At 46.9% G+C, this 15,794-nt stretch overlaps 1 protein-coding gene across 6 annotated transcripts in view; it reads left to right on the forward strand.

Annotated features, from left to right (window-relative positions):
- Window positions 1-15,794, forward strand: part of NCOA1 (nuclear receptor coactivator 1) — a 307,488-nt gene that overhangs the window by 258,612 nt on the left and 33,082 nt on the right. For all 6 annotated transcript variants that reach the window (XR_014166236.1, XM_081903665.1, XM_081903669.1 and 3 more), the window contains 2 exons: window positions 9,528-9,696; window positions 13,153-13,338. Coding sequence is in view for 5 of the 6 variants with exons in the window: in XM_081903665.1 (XP_081759791.1) it covers window positions 9,528-9,696; window positions 13,153-13,338 (355 nt within the window). In the remaining variant the exon portion in view is untranslated. The remainder of the gene's footprint in view (window positions 1-9,527; window positions 9,697-13,152; window positions 13,339-15,794) is intronic.

Consider the following 15,794-nt stretch of genomic DNA (forward strand, 5'->3'; position numbering starts at 1 on the left):
GCCAGGTTTGCCACCCGGCAACCGAGAGGCCAGAAATGGTCTTCCTTACGTCCACCAGCTCTTCATATATTTTGGGACATGCAATGCCACTAATGCAGTCCTGACGGGGGGGCCGTGATTTCAGACCAGAGCGCCCAGAACAAGGAGCTGGTTTGTTGGTTTGTTTTGCTCATGTTGTGGTATAAAGCACCACAAATATAAAGCTAGCCCTGGTGATCATCTAATGTTTCTTGGATGGATTTTCCCCCTAAATTGATTTTTGATTTTATTGTTGTTCACGTTTTATACCGTATTTTATGCTGTTTTTCGTTGCATAAATCAAGTGTTTTAAATTTGTTGTTAGCCGCCCTGAGCCTGGTTTTCTGAACCGGGAAGGGCAGGGTAGAAATAAAAATTTATTATTATTATAAATCATAGTAAGATGGAGTAATAGCCGCATGCCGCAACCAGCATCTGAGGACTCAAAAGTCACAGGCAGGTGTTTCGATAGTGAAATTGCAAGACTTCAAAAGCACCACCCATTATGTCACTGTTGGTAATAGAGTCCTGCAGCTGACCCAGTTCTCATATAAGTGTACCTGCGTCAGTGGGCATATCTTCAAAGATCACTTAATTTAGTTGCACACTGAAAAGAGGCCCGCAGTGCGAACTATTTGCTAGGCACAACGCCTGCCCCTTTGTGCCTGCCATGGCGTAAGACAGAAGACAAACTTCCGTGCGGACTGAGGTGTTTTCATTTTATTAAATTTTGCAGGAATTTTGTGTCCAATGATTGCTTAAATCAGTGGTATTAAATCTCTGCAGTCAAGCCTGTTGCAAGGCTTCATTGTGGATTCTGTTGGCATGACGGAGAGATACACCTTGTTTCAGAAGCCCCTCTGGCATCACCAACAGGAGGGCAGGGGAGTTCACAGGCTTTTAAAGGGCTTTGGGCTATTCATCCCCGACATTTCCTGAATTCAAGAGCCTCATATGATGAGAGTCTGTGAATGGGCTAAGCACAGCTAAGAGAATTTTCAGTCTCCCTCCTGTTCGCTGGCTGGGAACCGGCAACTTTAAGGTACCATTATCTCTTGTAATAGAGTTATTAAATGGCAGTGACGGTTCCCTGCAAGAGAGATTTCGGCGTATAAATATTCATTACAATTGGCCGTGAATAGGAGAGGGCACTGCTTTCTTTTCTTTTCTTCTCCAGCTGAGGAAGATGACAACATGGATAAGGCTGTGTTAATCCTTTTTATCAAACAGACCAGGGAGAGTTTGACATTTCAAGTGCGAGACCACTTACAGGCTTGTGTCAGAATGGGGCTTCTGTGTGTGAATAGCCCCAGAGCCCCTTGGAAAGCCTCAGATAACAAATAGTGCCCGAAAGCGCCCTAATTAAATTAAGGGGCCCATTCATCTGGGAATCTCCACTTGGTGATCCCATCCGGCACAGGGACTTCAGCTCTCTTTGTATCCTGTCCCACAAAAGGCCCTTGAGCTGACGGCTTCCCATCAGCTGCTCCTGGCCTGCTCTCTCTGGTTTCTTCCCAGACTTTGTAAACAGAGCTTCGTCCTATGTCAGCTTCCCATGTTCCATCGCAGCGCTAAATCAGAAGCAAAGGCCGTCTCTTTGGGGGCATCTCGGTTTCGCAGGAATCCTGTCATGCTGGTTGCATTTTTGGCCATGCAGGCCAGAAGGAACCTGCGCACCTGAAATACGCCGATTTGGAAGCTTCTGAAACCCTTGAAATTATATTTACTTGGGGGGAAGAGTTATGGTCTTGCAAGGCGCTCAGTGTTAGATTTAACAGCTCAGGTTTTGCATATCCTGAAATGTGCAGATTTGCTCAGGCCTCTCCTGTGATTTGTCAAGCTCAGCAGATGCACTATTTATCTTCACTGGTCCTGCTTCCATTTGGTTTTGATATCCTGGACTAGGAAACACAACTGTGCCTTTAGTGTACCTGCTCTGTATGCAGATGGTCCACCACTTGCAGCCCTTGGCAGCATCTCCAGTTCAGAAGGATTGGGGAGCAGTGGGTAAGGTTCTTTCTAGGTCCAGAGGAGCTGCAGCCATTCGCAGGACTGGGCTAGATGAACAAAGAATCTTGGAGAGGAATTTAGTGGAGCACCAAGGCAATCATTTTTTCAGGGCAAGCATTTTGGCTAGACAAGAATAGCCCCCTCCTCCCTGTGCTGTTCTGTGGGAGGGGGTTTCTCCTGGTCCCACCCCAGAGCCAATTTCAGGGGGCGCAAGGGAGAGGAGAGGGCAAACCCCATTGTGGAAGCAGTCCTTTCTAGTTGTTGGTTTCTTTGTTTAGGGACGCTGGTGGCGCTGTGGTCTAAATCACTGAGCCTCTTGTGCTTGCCGATCAGAAGGTTGGTGGTTCAAATCCCCGCGACGGAGTGAGCTCCTGTTGCTCTGTCCCAGCTCCTGCCAACCTAGCAGTTCAAAAGCACGCCAGTACAAGTAGATAAATAGGTACTGCTCCGGCGGGAAGGTAAACGGTGTTTCCATGCGTAGGCCAAGTCAAGCAGCTCATCCTTGCTGCCTCCTCCTGGTGATGTTTGTTGTGTGCAGACAAAGGAATGTCTGAAGAGGGCTGTCCTGCGTTCCTAGTGCTCTTCAGTTGCTTTCTAGTGATCTCTCTGGGGGAGCAGGTGTTTTGAATTGGTTGCTTCTTCTTTTTTTACCCTTGTACATGTTAGCTGCTCCGGGAGCCCCTTTGGTGTTAAAGCGCTGGGTATAAATGGATGAAATAAATGAATAATAACTATGCAAGCAAGTCGGAATCTCATCTGTGCCATGACCTCGGTCGCTGGAGGAGAGAGCCATTCAAGCAGAAATTTTCAGGGGGCACTTCTCTCGCTGGTGTCTAGATCCACAACAGAATGTTCTTAAAATACATTGTTTGCCAACACAGTGCTGGGTCTGTCCAAGAGCAGACCTTTGACTCTCTCTCTTTCTATCATCTTTCTATCTATCTGTCTATCTATCCATCTATCTATCTATCATCTAGCTAGCTAGCTAGCTAGCTCTATCATCTATTTATCATCTGTCTATCTCTCTTATCATCTATCTATCTATCATCTATCTATCATCTATCATCTCTATCATCTATCTATATCTATCTATCAACTATCATCTATCTATCTTTCTATCATCTAACTATCATCTATATCTATATATCTATCTATCTAACTATCCTATCATCTCTATCTATCTATCATCTAACTATCTATCATCTGTATCTATATATCTATCTATCTAACTATCCTATCATCTCTATCTATCAATCTATCAATCTATCTCTCTATCTCTGTCCTACTTCTACCCTGCCTTTTTCTCCAAGGAGCTCAAAGTGGCGTACATGGTTCTCTCCCCCCCCCCCCCATTTAATCCCTGTGAGGTAGGCTAGGCTGAGAGGCATCCACTGGCCCCCAAGACCACCCAGTGAGCTTCATGGCTGAGTGGGCATTTGAACCCTGCTCTCCTGGTTCCTAGTCAGACACGCTAACCACTACACGGCACTGCCTCTCTTGCTGCGACCCTTGCACACCCAGCCACATGTGCACAGACTTGAAACTGAAAACACTGCTCCTTGAGCCAGTTTGCCATGAACCCTCTTCTGCAATAGGGGGATAATTGCCCTGGCCTTCCCTCCAGTGATATTCTGAGACAGGGCGTGTGAAGTGCTTTGAGCACGGAGGAAGCACAACATAAATCTATTTAGTTATTATTTCCCCCCTGGTACTTAAGTCCCGCATTTCCTCCCAATGGGAGCGCAGAGTGGCTGACAATACAGTATCGCGCGCACAGCATTACAAAACATTTTTAAAACCAGTTAAAAACCTAGCCAGAAATGAAAGTAGAATAGGAACCACAGTAACCTGGAAAGAAAACGCAGTCAGCCAAGAAGGTTGGCTACATTCCAAGGATCCAAGTTAAACAGAAAGTGCCTAAACGAGGCCTACGTGTGGAACAACTGCATGTCATTTGGGAGGGAGCTGCACAAGTGGGGGGCCACCACCAAGAATGCTCTGTCGCACATCACCGCCAGCCCCACAGAAGCTGAAGCTGGAATAACAAGCAGGGCATTCTTTGCAGAACCTTAATAGTTGGGCAGGGCAGTTGTGGAGGGCGAAGGCATTCTCTCAGATTCCTGTCGTTTGGGGCCTTGGATACAAATGCTGATGCCTTGAATAGGGCTCAGAAATTCTTAGTGTGGTGATTTGAGGATCAGGGTAGTGTGATTCCCCCTCACCCCTCCAGAAAGCAGCAAGGCAGCAGCATTCTACATGCAAAGCATTGCCCTCCTAGCTGCTCCTGGTCTGGAAAGTGCTCTACATCTCCGCTACTTAGTTAGTTTTCCTCTGTTGGGCTGTTTCCCTGTTGCTTTCTTTTAGCCTTTGTAATCCTGCCATTACAGAGGCTTAAGCTCGGTGGCCTTTGCACTGATTTCCATGACTCTATAAGACTTTGCTTCCCCCCCCCCTCCTGGACCTTTGCTCTTTATTGCTTCTGAGATGCAGAGCGCAGGACTGCTTTTGAGAGGTTTGCTCTATGGGCGTTCAAGAACCCTAATGCCAGCCTGGCTGTGGCCTAAATGGCAGCTACATCCATGTTTAGAGAGGTGCTTCTGTGGCACTTCTGCTAAGTAAACCATCTACTCCAAATGTCCATTCTGGGTCACCCAACCACTGCCACAGTGTCCTTTCTTTTGGCAGATCAAGATGAGCAGGTGACAGCAAAAGGTTTTCAGCTGGGGCAATCAGAATAAGATCCACTATTTGACTACTGATTCAAAACCCTAAAATGTATTTTATATAACCGACTTTTTATTTCTATTCTTTGTATATCGTATTGTTGTTTTATTGCTATGGCCGGTGGCTGACGCAAATAAAGATTCATTCAATCAATCAATCAATCAATCAATCACGATGAAAGCAGCATGCAAATCACCCAAGTCATTATTGTAAACTTTGCCAGCCTCCAGAAGTTTTGAACTGCGCGAGCCTCAGCTCAAGGCTACTCTAGCTGTAGTATGTATGCAGTAGTATAGCATACAATATAGCCAGGGCTGGTTGTGTTAAATGGAGAATGCTTTGTTTTACACTTGTTGAGCAAAACGATGCAAGTAAACTCTTATTTCTTAAGGCACCGTGATAGGCTTGCTTTCTCATTATATCATTTCCTCTCAAATTGTCTCCTTAGATCACATTCCCACCTTCAAGTACATTTCCAGAGCTTATTCCTTTGTTGAGGAGATTTGCTAAAATGTGTCAGTGAAGAGACAGAGGGAGAGGGAGAGATAGAATGGATCTAAGCAGACAAGACTGTCTCTTGCAGTTTTTCCTACAAATAACTGTGGAGAAATTTTGATTTGAAAGAGAGAGAGAGAGAGAGAGTGAATGAACCTTGGATCTGAGCTAATGAGACATAGCTGTCCTGCATCAATACCCATCCGAGGGCCCATCCTTAGCAGACAAAGCAGCTGTGGCAAAGATCATTCACCCATTGTGGGGAGGCATTTACTATCCAACAGCATCTAGGGTCTTGTGTTTCCCTTGATCAACAGCACAGGGGAAGGTTGATCTTGACAGGGGACCTGGGAACAATTCAACTGCAACTCAAGCAGCCCACACATGAGCTTGTTGTTGTTGTTGTTTAGTCATTTAGTCGTGTCCGACTCTTCGTGACCCCCTGGACCAGAGCACGCCAGGCCCTCCGGTCTTCCACTGCCTCCCACAGTTTGGTCAAACTCATGCTGGTAGCTTCGAGAACACTGTCCCACCATCTCGTCCTCTGTCGTCCCCTTCTCCTTGTGCCCTCCATCTTCCCCAACATCAGGGTCTTTTCCAGGGAGTCTTCTCTTCTCCTGAGGTGGCCAAAGTCTTGGAGCCTCAGCTTCAGGATCTGTCCTTCCAGTGAGCACTCAGGGCTGATTTCCTTCAGGATGGAGAGGTTTGATCTTCTTGCAGTCCACGGGACTCTCAAGAGTCTCCTCCAGCACCAGAATTCCAAGGCATCCATTCTTCGGTGATCAGCCTTTGGTGGCAATAAGTTCAGGGGAAGCAGTGAATCCCCATTCTGTCTGAGAAGGCAACTCCCAGGGCCTGAAGGATGCTGAAGCTCAGCTCTCAGAGTGTGGCGCACCATTGCTTGGAGCTTCCAAAACCCATGGAGTGGCCTCATTCCAGGAGGAGGAATTCTGAAGAGTGCAGCTCAGTGCAAGTTAGGGATTGTTTTGAGGAGGAACGCAACATGGGAAGTGGCTCAGCCTTGTTTGCAATATTTTTGTATATACATTATGAACATTTCCCATTCTTCTTAAAATTCCTTGTCCTCTTGGTCCCTGAGCTTCCCAATTAACTTTGCCATTTCGGCAAAGTCCATCAACTTGATTGGCCATTCCTCTTTCATTGGGGTTGTCTCCTCCTTCCGTCTCTGGGCGATGGACATCCGAGCGGCGGCCGTAGCATACATGAACAGTTTCTTCTGATCTTTTGGGATCTCAGTACCTATAATTCCTAATAAAAAAGGCTTCTGGTCTTTTAACAAATATTAGTTTAAACATTGTAAACAGGTCAAAACATTAGCAGGATTCTAAATACACTTGTAATGAAAGTGTAAGTATGGATAATTTAGGAAGACGAAATAATTGGAGAAATATGGCTATGCGGTTGTAATGGTTATATAGGGTTGCTCGTGCGTAAGTTGCCGCCACTCCTGGCTAGGTAGCCTGGTTAAACCTTTCCTGGCTGGACAGCCCTTCACTTTGTGGCTGTTTCAGTCGCTAGCAGAATCCGTCAGTGGGCGTTTCTTGAACTTCTTCCAGCAAAGAAGTTCTTTGACGCCAGGTCTACGCCTACTTTCCCTGTGCGGAAGTCTTCTGCGCAGGGTGGGTGTGGGTAGGGGAGGACCTGTGCTGTCCCCGCTGGTCTCCGGCGAAGAGTCCTGGAGACCCCTCTCCGATTCCCCCATCCGCCCCCCTTTATCCCTGGTGTTACGCTGATTTCCTTCCCCAGCTGATGAGTTCCCTCTCTCCCTGCTTGGCCCTTCTCCGGCATCGCTTGGGAGCCCTGCCTCCACTTCTGGCTCCAATGTCAGTTCCCTGACAGCGGTTAAAATAGAATTAAGTGGACCCATGGATGGGATGGGGGAGGAAAGTCACTGAGATTCAGTGTAATCTCAACACGTGGAACTGTATGACATTTTGATGTAAGTTTATCTCTTGTGTTTTTTTCTTTTTCTTTATTTTTGGAAATTTAATTAAAAAAATAAAGAAAAGAAAAGTAGCTAAGCCGATAGTCCACCAAAAAGATGTTCAGGTTTTCAAAATAGCATTGAATTACAAGTAGCTTTTAATGCAAGTAACTTGTACTAGTTTTAAATCCCGGGGTGGCAAGTGGACGAGGCATTTGCTATCTATCTCTTCCGCAGCAGGGAATCTCTCTTGAGATGATGCCGTGTGGGCCATCATGTTACGGTTTAGTTAGGCCCTGTTGGCCTCAGAGGAAATGCCCAGGTACAGAAAGGCGAGCCAGCAATCTCACATTTTTCGGAACGCGAATAAGCAGAAATGTGTGCCTGTGTTTTCCTGAGCACAGGGGATGCAGAACTCCCACCTGGTGGATATGGCTGCTCTCTTTCTTTCTCTGCAGGCTGCTGGTTATGAAACTGTTCCCCATGCCTGTGAGTGTGAGAGAGAGAGAGAGAGAGAGAGAGAGAGAGAGAGAGAGAGAGAGACTGATTCAGCATTTCAAACATCTTGCTCTGTGGGTGTGAGAGTTGAAATGTCTTGTTTCCAAACTGGAACAGTTTCTGCTCAAAGAAAAGCCCACCTCACCTTGCCAATGTTTTCACTCTCGGAATGTTTCTGGGTGTTCACTTTTTTCTGAGCCCGTGATGTGCTATCACTCTCTGGATCAAACTGAACGTAATGCATACCCTTCCCTTTTCTTCCGTTACATTACGGCGGCGGACTTATCTGATTTGTCCAGGCACGGTGTGTGCCTGGAACAGACCGGGGAAACTGAACACTGCAGTTGCTGTAACTGCAGGCCCAGCTTCTTCCATCCAGCGTCCCACCCCCCCACCCCACTTAGCACCTTTAAGGAAACCATTTATTATTATTTTTCTGGTTGGAGGCTGTATGTTGCCATCCAGCCAAATGTCAAATTATTGCTAGGTTTCTGCAGGATGTGGTCCATGTAGAATATACAACAGCTTCTGACCTCCAATGCAGCATGGCTTGTTTGTTTTTTAATTAAGCATTGTTTGAAATAAAAGTGGTACCTTGGTTTACGAACTTAATCCGTTCCAGAAGTCCATTCTTAAACCAAAGCATTCTTAAACCAAGGCGTGCTTTCCCATAACAGCAGGGGACTCCATTTACAAATGGAACATGTTCTGCTTCCAAGGCAAAATTCACAAACCAAAACACCTGCTTCTGGGTTTGCAGCGTTCTTAATCCAAGTTGTTCATAAACTAAGCTGTTCTTAAACCAAGATACCACTGTACTTGCAGAAAAGAAAGTGGAAGGATTTTCGCTCAGTGGTATAGCACCTTCTTGGCATGCAGAAGGTCCCAATCCTCAGCATCTCCTTATAGGTCTGGGAGAGACTCCTGCTCTGAAATCCTGGAGAGCCAATGTTGATCCTTGTAGACAACACTGAGCTAAATGGGCGCAATGGTCTTAAGTTTATGCTGCATTATTACAATGGGACACAGGTGGTGCTGTGGGTTAAACCACAGAGCCTAGGACTTGCCGATCAGAAGGACGGCGGTTCGAATCCCCGCGACGGGGTGAGCTCCCGTTGCTCGGTCCCTGCTCCTGCCAACCTAGCAGTTCAAAAGCACGTCAAAGTGCAAGTAGATGAATAGGTACCACTCCAGCGGTAAGGTAAACGGCGTTTCCGTGCACTGCTCTGGTTCGCCAGAAGCGGCTTAGTCATGCTGGCCACATGACCCGGAAGCTGTACGCTGGCTCCCTCGGCCAGTAAAGCGAGATGAGCGCTGCAACCCCAGAGTCGGTCACGACTGGACCTAATGGTCAGGGGTCCTTTTAGCTTTACTATTACAATTTTATTACTGATTGTTTGCCATTCTGGAAGCTTTATACAGAAACATAGCCAGGAAGCTATCTCAATCAGCATAGTATTTAGCATAAAAACATCAATATAGATTTTTTTCATTTAATGAACATTTCACAGGCCTGTCTGAATTACATGGTTTTCCGAATATGTCTGAAAGCCAGCTGTGATTATTCCTGCCAAACCTCTACTGGCAGGGAGTTCCACAGGACAGGGCTAAAGGCTTGGTCTCTGGGGAAGGCCAACTGAACTTCAGGGGTGTGGGGAACCCCCCAGAAGTGCTCTTATCAGGATGGAGCATAAGGAGTGGACCCACGTTGTTCAGCGCTTTTGCGAATTTGCGCCATCCAGGCCAGAGCAAAAGGGTTGTGGTTGGTTTCTTGTTCCACCCCTGGCTGCCCTCGGAGGTTCCATGGCTGACCTGTGGCCTTGCTTCCTTCCTTCAGTTTGCGTCGGAGCTTGACCAGATTCTGCCGTCGCTGGAGAAAGCTCAGCTGCCACCAGGACTGTGCGGGTCGGAGGCTGCCGAAAGTGGCGGCATTGCCATCAAGTCAGAGATCCTGACCCCTTCCCTCCAGCCTGGCACTGCCGCAAGAACTCCCACGGGGATGAGCTGTACGTACTTCTGCAAAGTTTTTCTTCCCTTTCTGTAACTGCCAGGACTGGACCTGCTCTAACTTTCTCATACATGCTCTTAATCCACGTTCTTCACAATGTGTCTGATAGACTGGGGCCTGGTACCTTTGCACTGCCGTGCTGAATGCCAGGTGTTGGTTGAGGACAAAGAAGCAGTGGGAATTCTCCTTCCAAATTCTGCAACCATCCCCAACACTTTATAAGCTTGATTTGGCCGTGTTTAGCATGGGCGGGTTTAAGATTTAACTACTTGGATCCCAAGGTAGGAGATGGACACGTTAAGTGTTGGCTAGAGTCGTGTGCCAATTTCCTGCCAATTTAAGCTGGCAAAAATGCAGTTTCGTCTTGTACGTGAACTAATTTGTTGTGTTGGGGAGGCAGAAGCCTACCTTGTCACATGCATGGAGTAGGTGACTTGACCAGGAAGAGAAGTTTGCCTAATCTTCCCTTAGTCTTCTCTCTTGTGGGTGTTGTCGAGACGGAAGAATGTGCCCCACGCAAGAAATGTCCTGTTGCCACCCTGCCTCGTCAGCTGTGGCTCTGCAACTCTGATCATGTATAATCATTTATTTATTATAATTTATAAAAGTAATTTATTATTGATACCCCACCCATCTGGCTGGGTTTCCCTAGCCACTCTGGGCAGCTTCCAACCGTGTGTGTGTGTGTGTGTGTGTGTGTACACACACACACACAATAATAATAATAAATTTTTATTTATATCTTGCCCTCCCCAGCCGAAGCCGGGCTCAGAGCGGCTAACAACAGTAAAAGTAACACAGTTTACATAAAATCACAATCAATTAATTGAAATACATTCTAAAATCAATTCATTCTAAAATCAATTCAGAATCAAATTAATGGCAACCATTGGGCTAGAGTTCTATGAGGATTACCAAAGGAGGGGGTCAGACTGTGCCTTGGCCAAAGGCCTGGTGGAACAGCTCCGTCTTGCAGGCCCTGCGGAAAGATGTCAAGTCCCGCAGGGCCCTGGTCTCTTGTGACAGAGTGTGGTCTCTTGTGGTCTCTTGTGACAGAGTGTTCCACTGGATCGGGGCCATGGCCAAAAAGGCCCTGGCTCTGGTTGAGGCCAGCCTAACCTCCCTGTGGCCCGGGACCTCCAAGATGTTTTTGTTTGAAGACCATAAGGTCCTCTGTGGGACATACCAGGAGAGGTGGTCCCGTAGGTACACATACACTTAGACATACACAAACAATACCACATTAAACATTAAAAACTTCCCTAAACTGCCTTCAGTTAGATAGTTGCTTAGTGCCTTGACATCTGATGGGAGGGCATTGCACAGGGCTAGCGCCACCACCAAGAAGGCCCTCTGCCTGGTTCCCTGTTACCTCACTTCTCGCAGGGAGGGAACTGCCAGGAGGCCCTCGGAGCTGGACCTCAGTGTCCGGGCTGGACGATGGGGGTGGAGACACTCCTTCAGCCGCAGCCAGCAAAGCCAGGGGTGAGGGATGATGGGGCTTGCATCCCCAAATCGTCTGGAAGTCACCATGTTGGCTCTAAACCAAAATAAAAGGACTCACTCGCAGGGAAGAAGCACTCATTTGCTTGATTTTACCATTGTTGAGCAGCAGCTAAAACAGGGTCAACAGCCACCGGTTGAGAGCAGTCAAGAGAAGAGATTCTTGAGCCCTAGTGACGTTTGTGAGCGACAGCTACTAGACGCATCAAAGGAGGGAGCTTTGCCTTCCCATAGTCAGGAGGTCTGAAAGAGTGCTGTCAGTTCCCAATCTGCCCTGCTTCTTCCATCCCCTCCGATAAATTCCCAGGGCAAACGTCAGGCAGCTGCTTTCCACCCAAGCTTGTTCCTTGCATGCTAAAAATCCTTATTCCAAGGATCTGAATGCCTGCAGAAAATCCAGCTTATAAGGCCATTCAGAAGTCATTGACTGGGCTCCTTGTACTGCTGGAGATTCGGGGACATCAGTGATGCAGAAAAGTTTTTTAGAGTTGACCGTCAGTTCCATTGACCGGTGATCACTTTCCCTTTTATTCTTGTTTTATTGGAATGGGCTTTCGTTGGCCGGGAGTGTGCAAGCTTTTGAGTTAACATGGAACTGTTCTTCCTGGCAAAGGGCATTGTGTGATACAAAAGCTTACACATACCTTGGAAGTGGTCCAGAAGACAAAATGATCTTTTGGAATGGTTTGGAGTGGACCCTGAAATGTATACAGCAAAAAAAGAAAAAAGAAAAGAAAAGAAAAAAAGTTGTAGGAAGTAGATATTGGAGTATATCTATATGGCCAGAGCTGGTTAAGGAAACCAAGTAACAACAACAACAACAATATTTATTACGGCCATAGGCCCATACAGGTAAAAACAACACATAAATAACAGCTTGTGCACATGGGTAAAAAAAAAAAACAGTCGCTAAAACACCACAGTAACAATAAAATACTATAAAATGGAATGGCATATGACGCCTTAGTTAGTTTGTAGTGCTCCTTGGCGTCGCTTTTGGGTAAGGACAGCGACCAGGAACCTAGCCTAGGAAACCAAGTAGATTCCATTAAACCCAAAACACTTGTCAAGTTGGCAACATTTTTAAAAAATATGAATAAGGTAAGGACTTTTTGATTTCTGGAAATTTTCAAATTTGAGGTTTCTTTTTTTAAAAAATCCTTTTGTGGTTTTGGTAAATTTCCAGGCAATCGTGCAAAAAAAATAATAAGCTTGTCTGTTTAAATGCTTAGCGTCCCTTTTCTGAAGCTCTCAAACAAAATAAATCGTTATTGGGAAGGTGAACAAGAAGAAATAGAGTTTGGAAATAAAAATAAAATGTGAAAGTTTGCAGTCAGGATTTCCAGCTTGTGGACTAGTGGTTCAAACCAACTTGAGTGCTTTAGTGGCAGTTGCATGAAAAGAGTAACTGAAAAGAGCAGCGGTCCAAAAGAAGAATAAAGTAAGCCAATTTAATTTGGATGAGTACGGTAGTTTGGATGAGAAGAGGGGTCAGGACAGCCCTCTAGTGGACTGTGCAAGAACTCCAGCACATGGTGGAGACCACATCAGCATTTCTCAACGGGTGGGGGGGGGGATATAGTCTCCTGCCCCCCCGCCCCCCCAGGATATTCCAAGGGGGCCATAGCACAAGACTAGGGGGCCACAGAGGGGAGAGAGAAGTGACCGAGAAGAAAACAGAAAAGAAAACAGAGAAGTAAAGAGGTTGAGAAACACTGCTATATATAGCCTGGATATTCCTTGCCATTGCTCACCGTTGATCTGAAATGCATGGCGTTAAGCCTGGCCACTCTTGGAAGTGAGGTTCCTGGAGGGTGAGCAGCCGTGCTGTTCCGAATGAGCCCATTGAGGTTTCTGCAACCCAAGTGCTGCCTTGATCCTTCTCTCACATCCCTCTTAGTTGCTCCTGGGCCTACAGTCACCCTCTGATTTTTTTACTTCTGTGTTCCAGCTGTCAACGGTGGGCAGGGAATGCAGGCCGGCCGGTCCCCCTTCGAATTCTGCGACCCCCTGGAGCCGGTTCAGCTCAGGACGGCGCCTTTCTCCGCAACCAACGGCAGCAGCCCTCACCCTGGTTTGCCTTCCGAGCAAGGCAGGGGGGCGGTACCTGGACCAAGTCCCTTCCAGCCTGACACAGGTAGGGGCATCTGTGGCACCGGAGGGAAGGACCCCTGGCGTTCTTTCAATAGACAAAATACACAGTGGTACCTTGGATTACGAACTTAATCCGTTCCGGAAGTCTGGGAGCCAGTGTAGTGTAGTGGTTAAGAGCAGTGAACTTGTAATCTGGTGAACCGGGTTCGCTTCCCCGCTCCTCCACCTGCAGCTGCTGGGTGACCTTGGGCCAGTCACACTTCTCTGAAGTCTCTCAGCCCCACTCGCCTCACAGAGTGTTTGTTGTGGGGGAGGAAGGGAAAAGGAGATTGTTAGCCACTTTGAGACTCCTTCGGGTAGTGATAAAGCGGGATATCAAATCCAAACTCCCCCCCCCCTTAAACCAAAGTGTTCTTAAACCAAGGTGTGCTTTCCCATAGCAGCGGGGGACTCAGTTTACAAGTAGAACACACTCAACAGGAAGCAGAACATGTTCTGCTTCCAAGGCAAAGTTCACAAACCAAAACACCTGCTTCCGGGTTTGCATCGTTCTTAATCCAAGTTGTTCATAAACGAAGCTGTTCTTAAACCAAGGTACCACTGTATAGTCCTTCTCCCAATGACCCTTTGAGGTAGTCGGCCTGAGGAATGATGAGCCACCAAAACTCACAACTGTGCAGGGATTTTCACCACGCTGTAGTCTGTCTCCCACTCCCATTTTGTTGTGAGTTATCATCCTCATCAGTTTATTGTTAAAGTACCCTTATTTTGTTCAATTTGCATGCCGCCCTTCATCAGGGCAGTTCACAACATGAAAATACAATATAAAAAAGATGAAATACATAATAAAAACAAAACAAAAACCTTCCCAAAACACACATTTAAACGGGAAAGGTAAAGGGACCCCTGACCATTAGGTCCAGTCGTGACCAACCCTGGGGTTGCGGTGCTCATCTCGCTTTATTGGCTGAGGGAGCCGGCGTACAGCTTCCGGGTCATGTGGCCAGCAGGACTAAGCCACTTTTGGCGAACCAGAGCAGCGCACGGAAACGCCGTTTACCTCCCCGCCAGAGCGGTACCTATTTATCTACTTGCACTTTGATGTGCTTTCAAACTGCTAGGTTGGAGGGAGCAGGGACTGAGCAATGGGAGCTCACCCTGTCACAGGGATTCGAACCACCGACCTTCTGATCGGCAAGTCCTAGGCTCTGTGGTTTAACCCACAGCGCCACCCGCATCCCTGTTTAAAAGGGTATAGGATGTTAACCAGCCCAAGGCCTGGCTGAACAGGAATGTTTTCGCCTGGTGCCTAAAGATCTGAAGATCACAGGTCGGTCTACCCACATGCAGTTTAAACCTTCAAGAAACCTTAAAACCTCATAGGAATTCGAAACTGAGATGAATTAAACTAACAGACTCAACTCCCTCCAAAGGGCCTGAGCAAATAAACGTGTCTTTAAAAGTCATGCTTAACCTGCTAGGGAAATAACCAGCCTAGTCAGCCCAGCATTAGTTCTGACATGTTAAGCAAATCCCCCCCCCCCCCAGCCTGCCAGCTCCGTCTTTCAGCCTGAAGCAAGGCACAGGAGAGAATGGCAGAGCTGTGTTGAAAGTCAGCGCAGGGAAGCAGCTTCGCTGCAGAACCCAGAAAAGTCAGTTCCTATCATTGTCCCAGTTAGCAGGACGGGGAGATCAGTGCTGTGGCATTATAAACGTGTGCGGAAATCTGTAGGAATTATCCCCAGCCTTAGCAGTTCCTGCACATCAAATCCCAAAGCCCCTCATTTTGTCAGTGTCGCCACATCTGGGATATCGGCACTCTCGTTTGGGGAACTGTGCAACAAAGAGCCTCTTCTGATGCGCTCCTGTATTGCCGCTGCCAAAATCCGCAGATAGCAGAACTGAGTTTGAATAAAGAGTTTCTGACCATTTCATCCGCTGCCAAGCCGATCCTGCAGCATCAAGCACCCACAACCATCAGACAGATGAAAGAGGTTTTCGGTATTTCTAAACACTACAAAACCTATGATGCAGTGTGAGCCGGAGGGAATATTCAAGCACTCCATGACCCCCACACCCAAGCAGCTGCCTATGCAAGCAGCCTCTCCTTTGAGATTCACTTAGCTCAGCCCCACCCCTATCTCTTTCTCACCAAAGAGAGAACGAAGCAAGATCTGATAGACTAAGCAGGGCAGACTGAAGCAGGTTGTTTTCATCCGCTGAAAATGAAATTGCTTGCATTTGGCGTCTAGAGCATAAATATTCATGTCTGACAAACGGATCAAATTGGTTCTTGATTTACAAAGGAAAGCCTCTTCTAAACTCAGTGTATGTGGCAGAGGCATAGATTCTGTTTAGATATTAACTGAGCTAGAGGTTATCCGAGCATAACAGGGCTAATGTTAAAAAAAAAAAGCTTTAGCGTTAATATTTTTTTAAAAATCAGATATAAAAGAAATCTAATACAGTGAACGCTCAGGTTGCGAACGTGATCCGTGC

Source organism: Podarcis melisellensis, assembly GCF_964234715.1.
Source record: "Podarcis melisellensis genome assembly, chromosome: 3".
In the NCBI taxonomy this organism is placed as follows: domain Eukaryota; kingdom Metazoa; phylum Chordata; class Lepidosauria; order Squamata; family Lacertidae; genus Podarcis; species Podarcis melisellensis.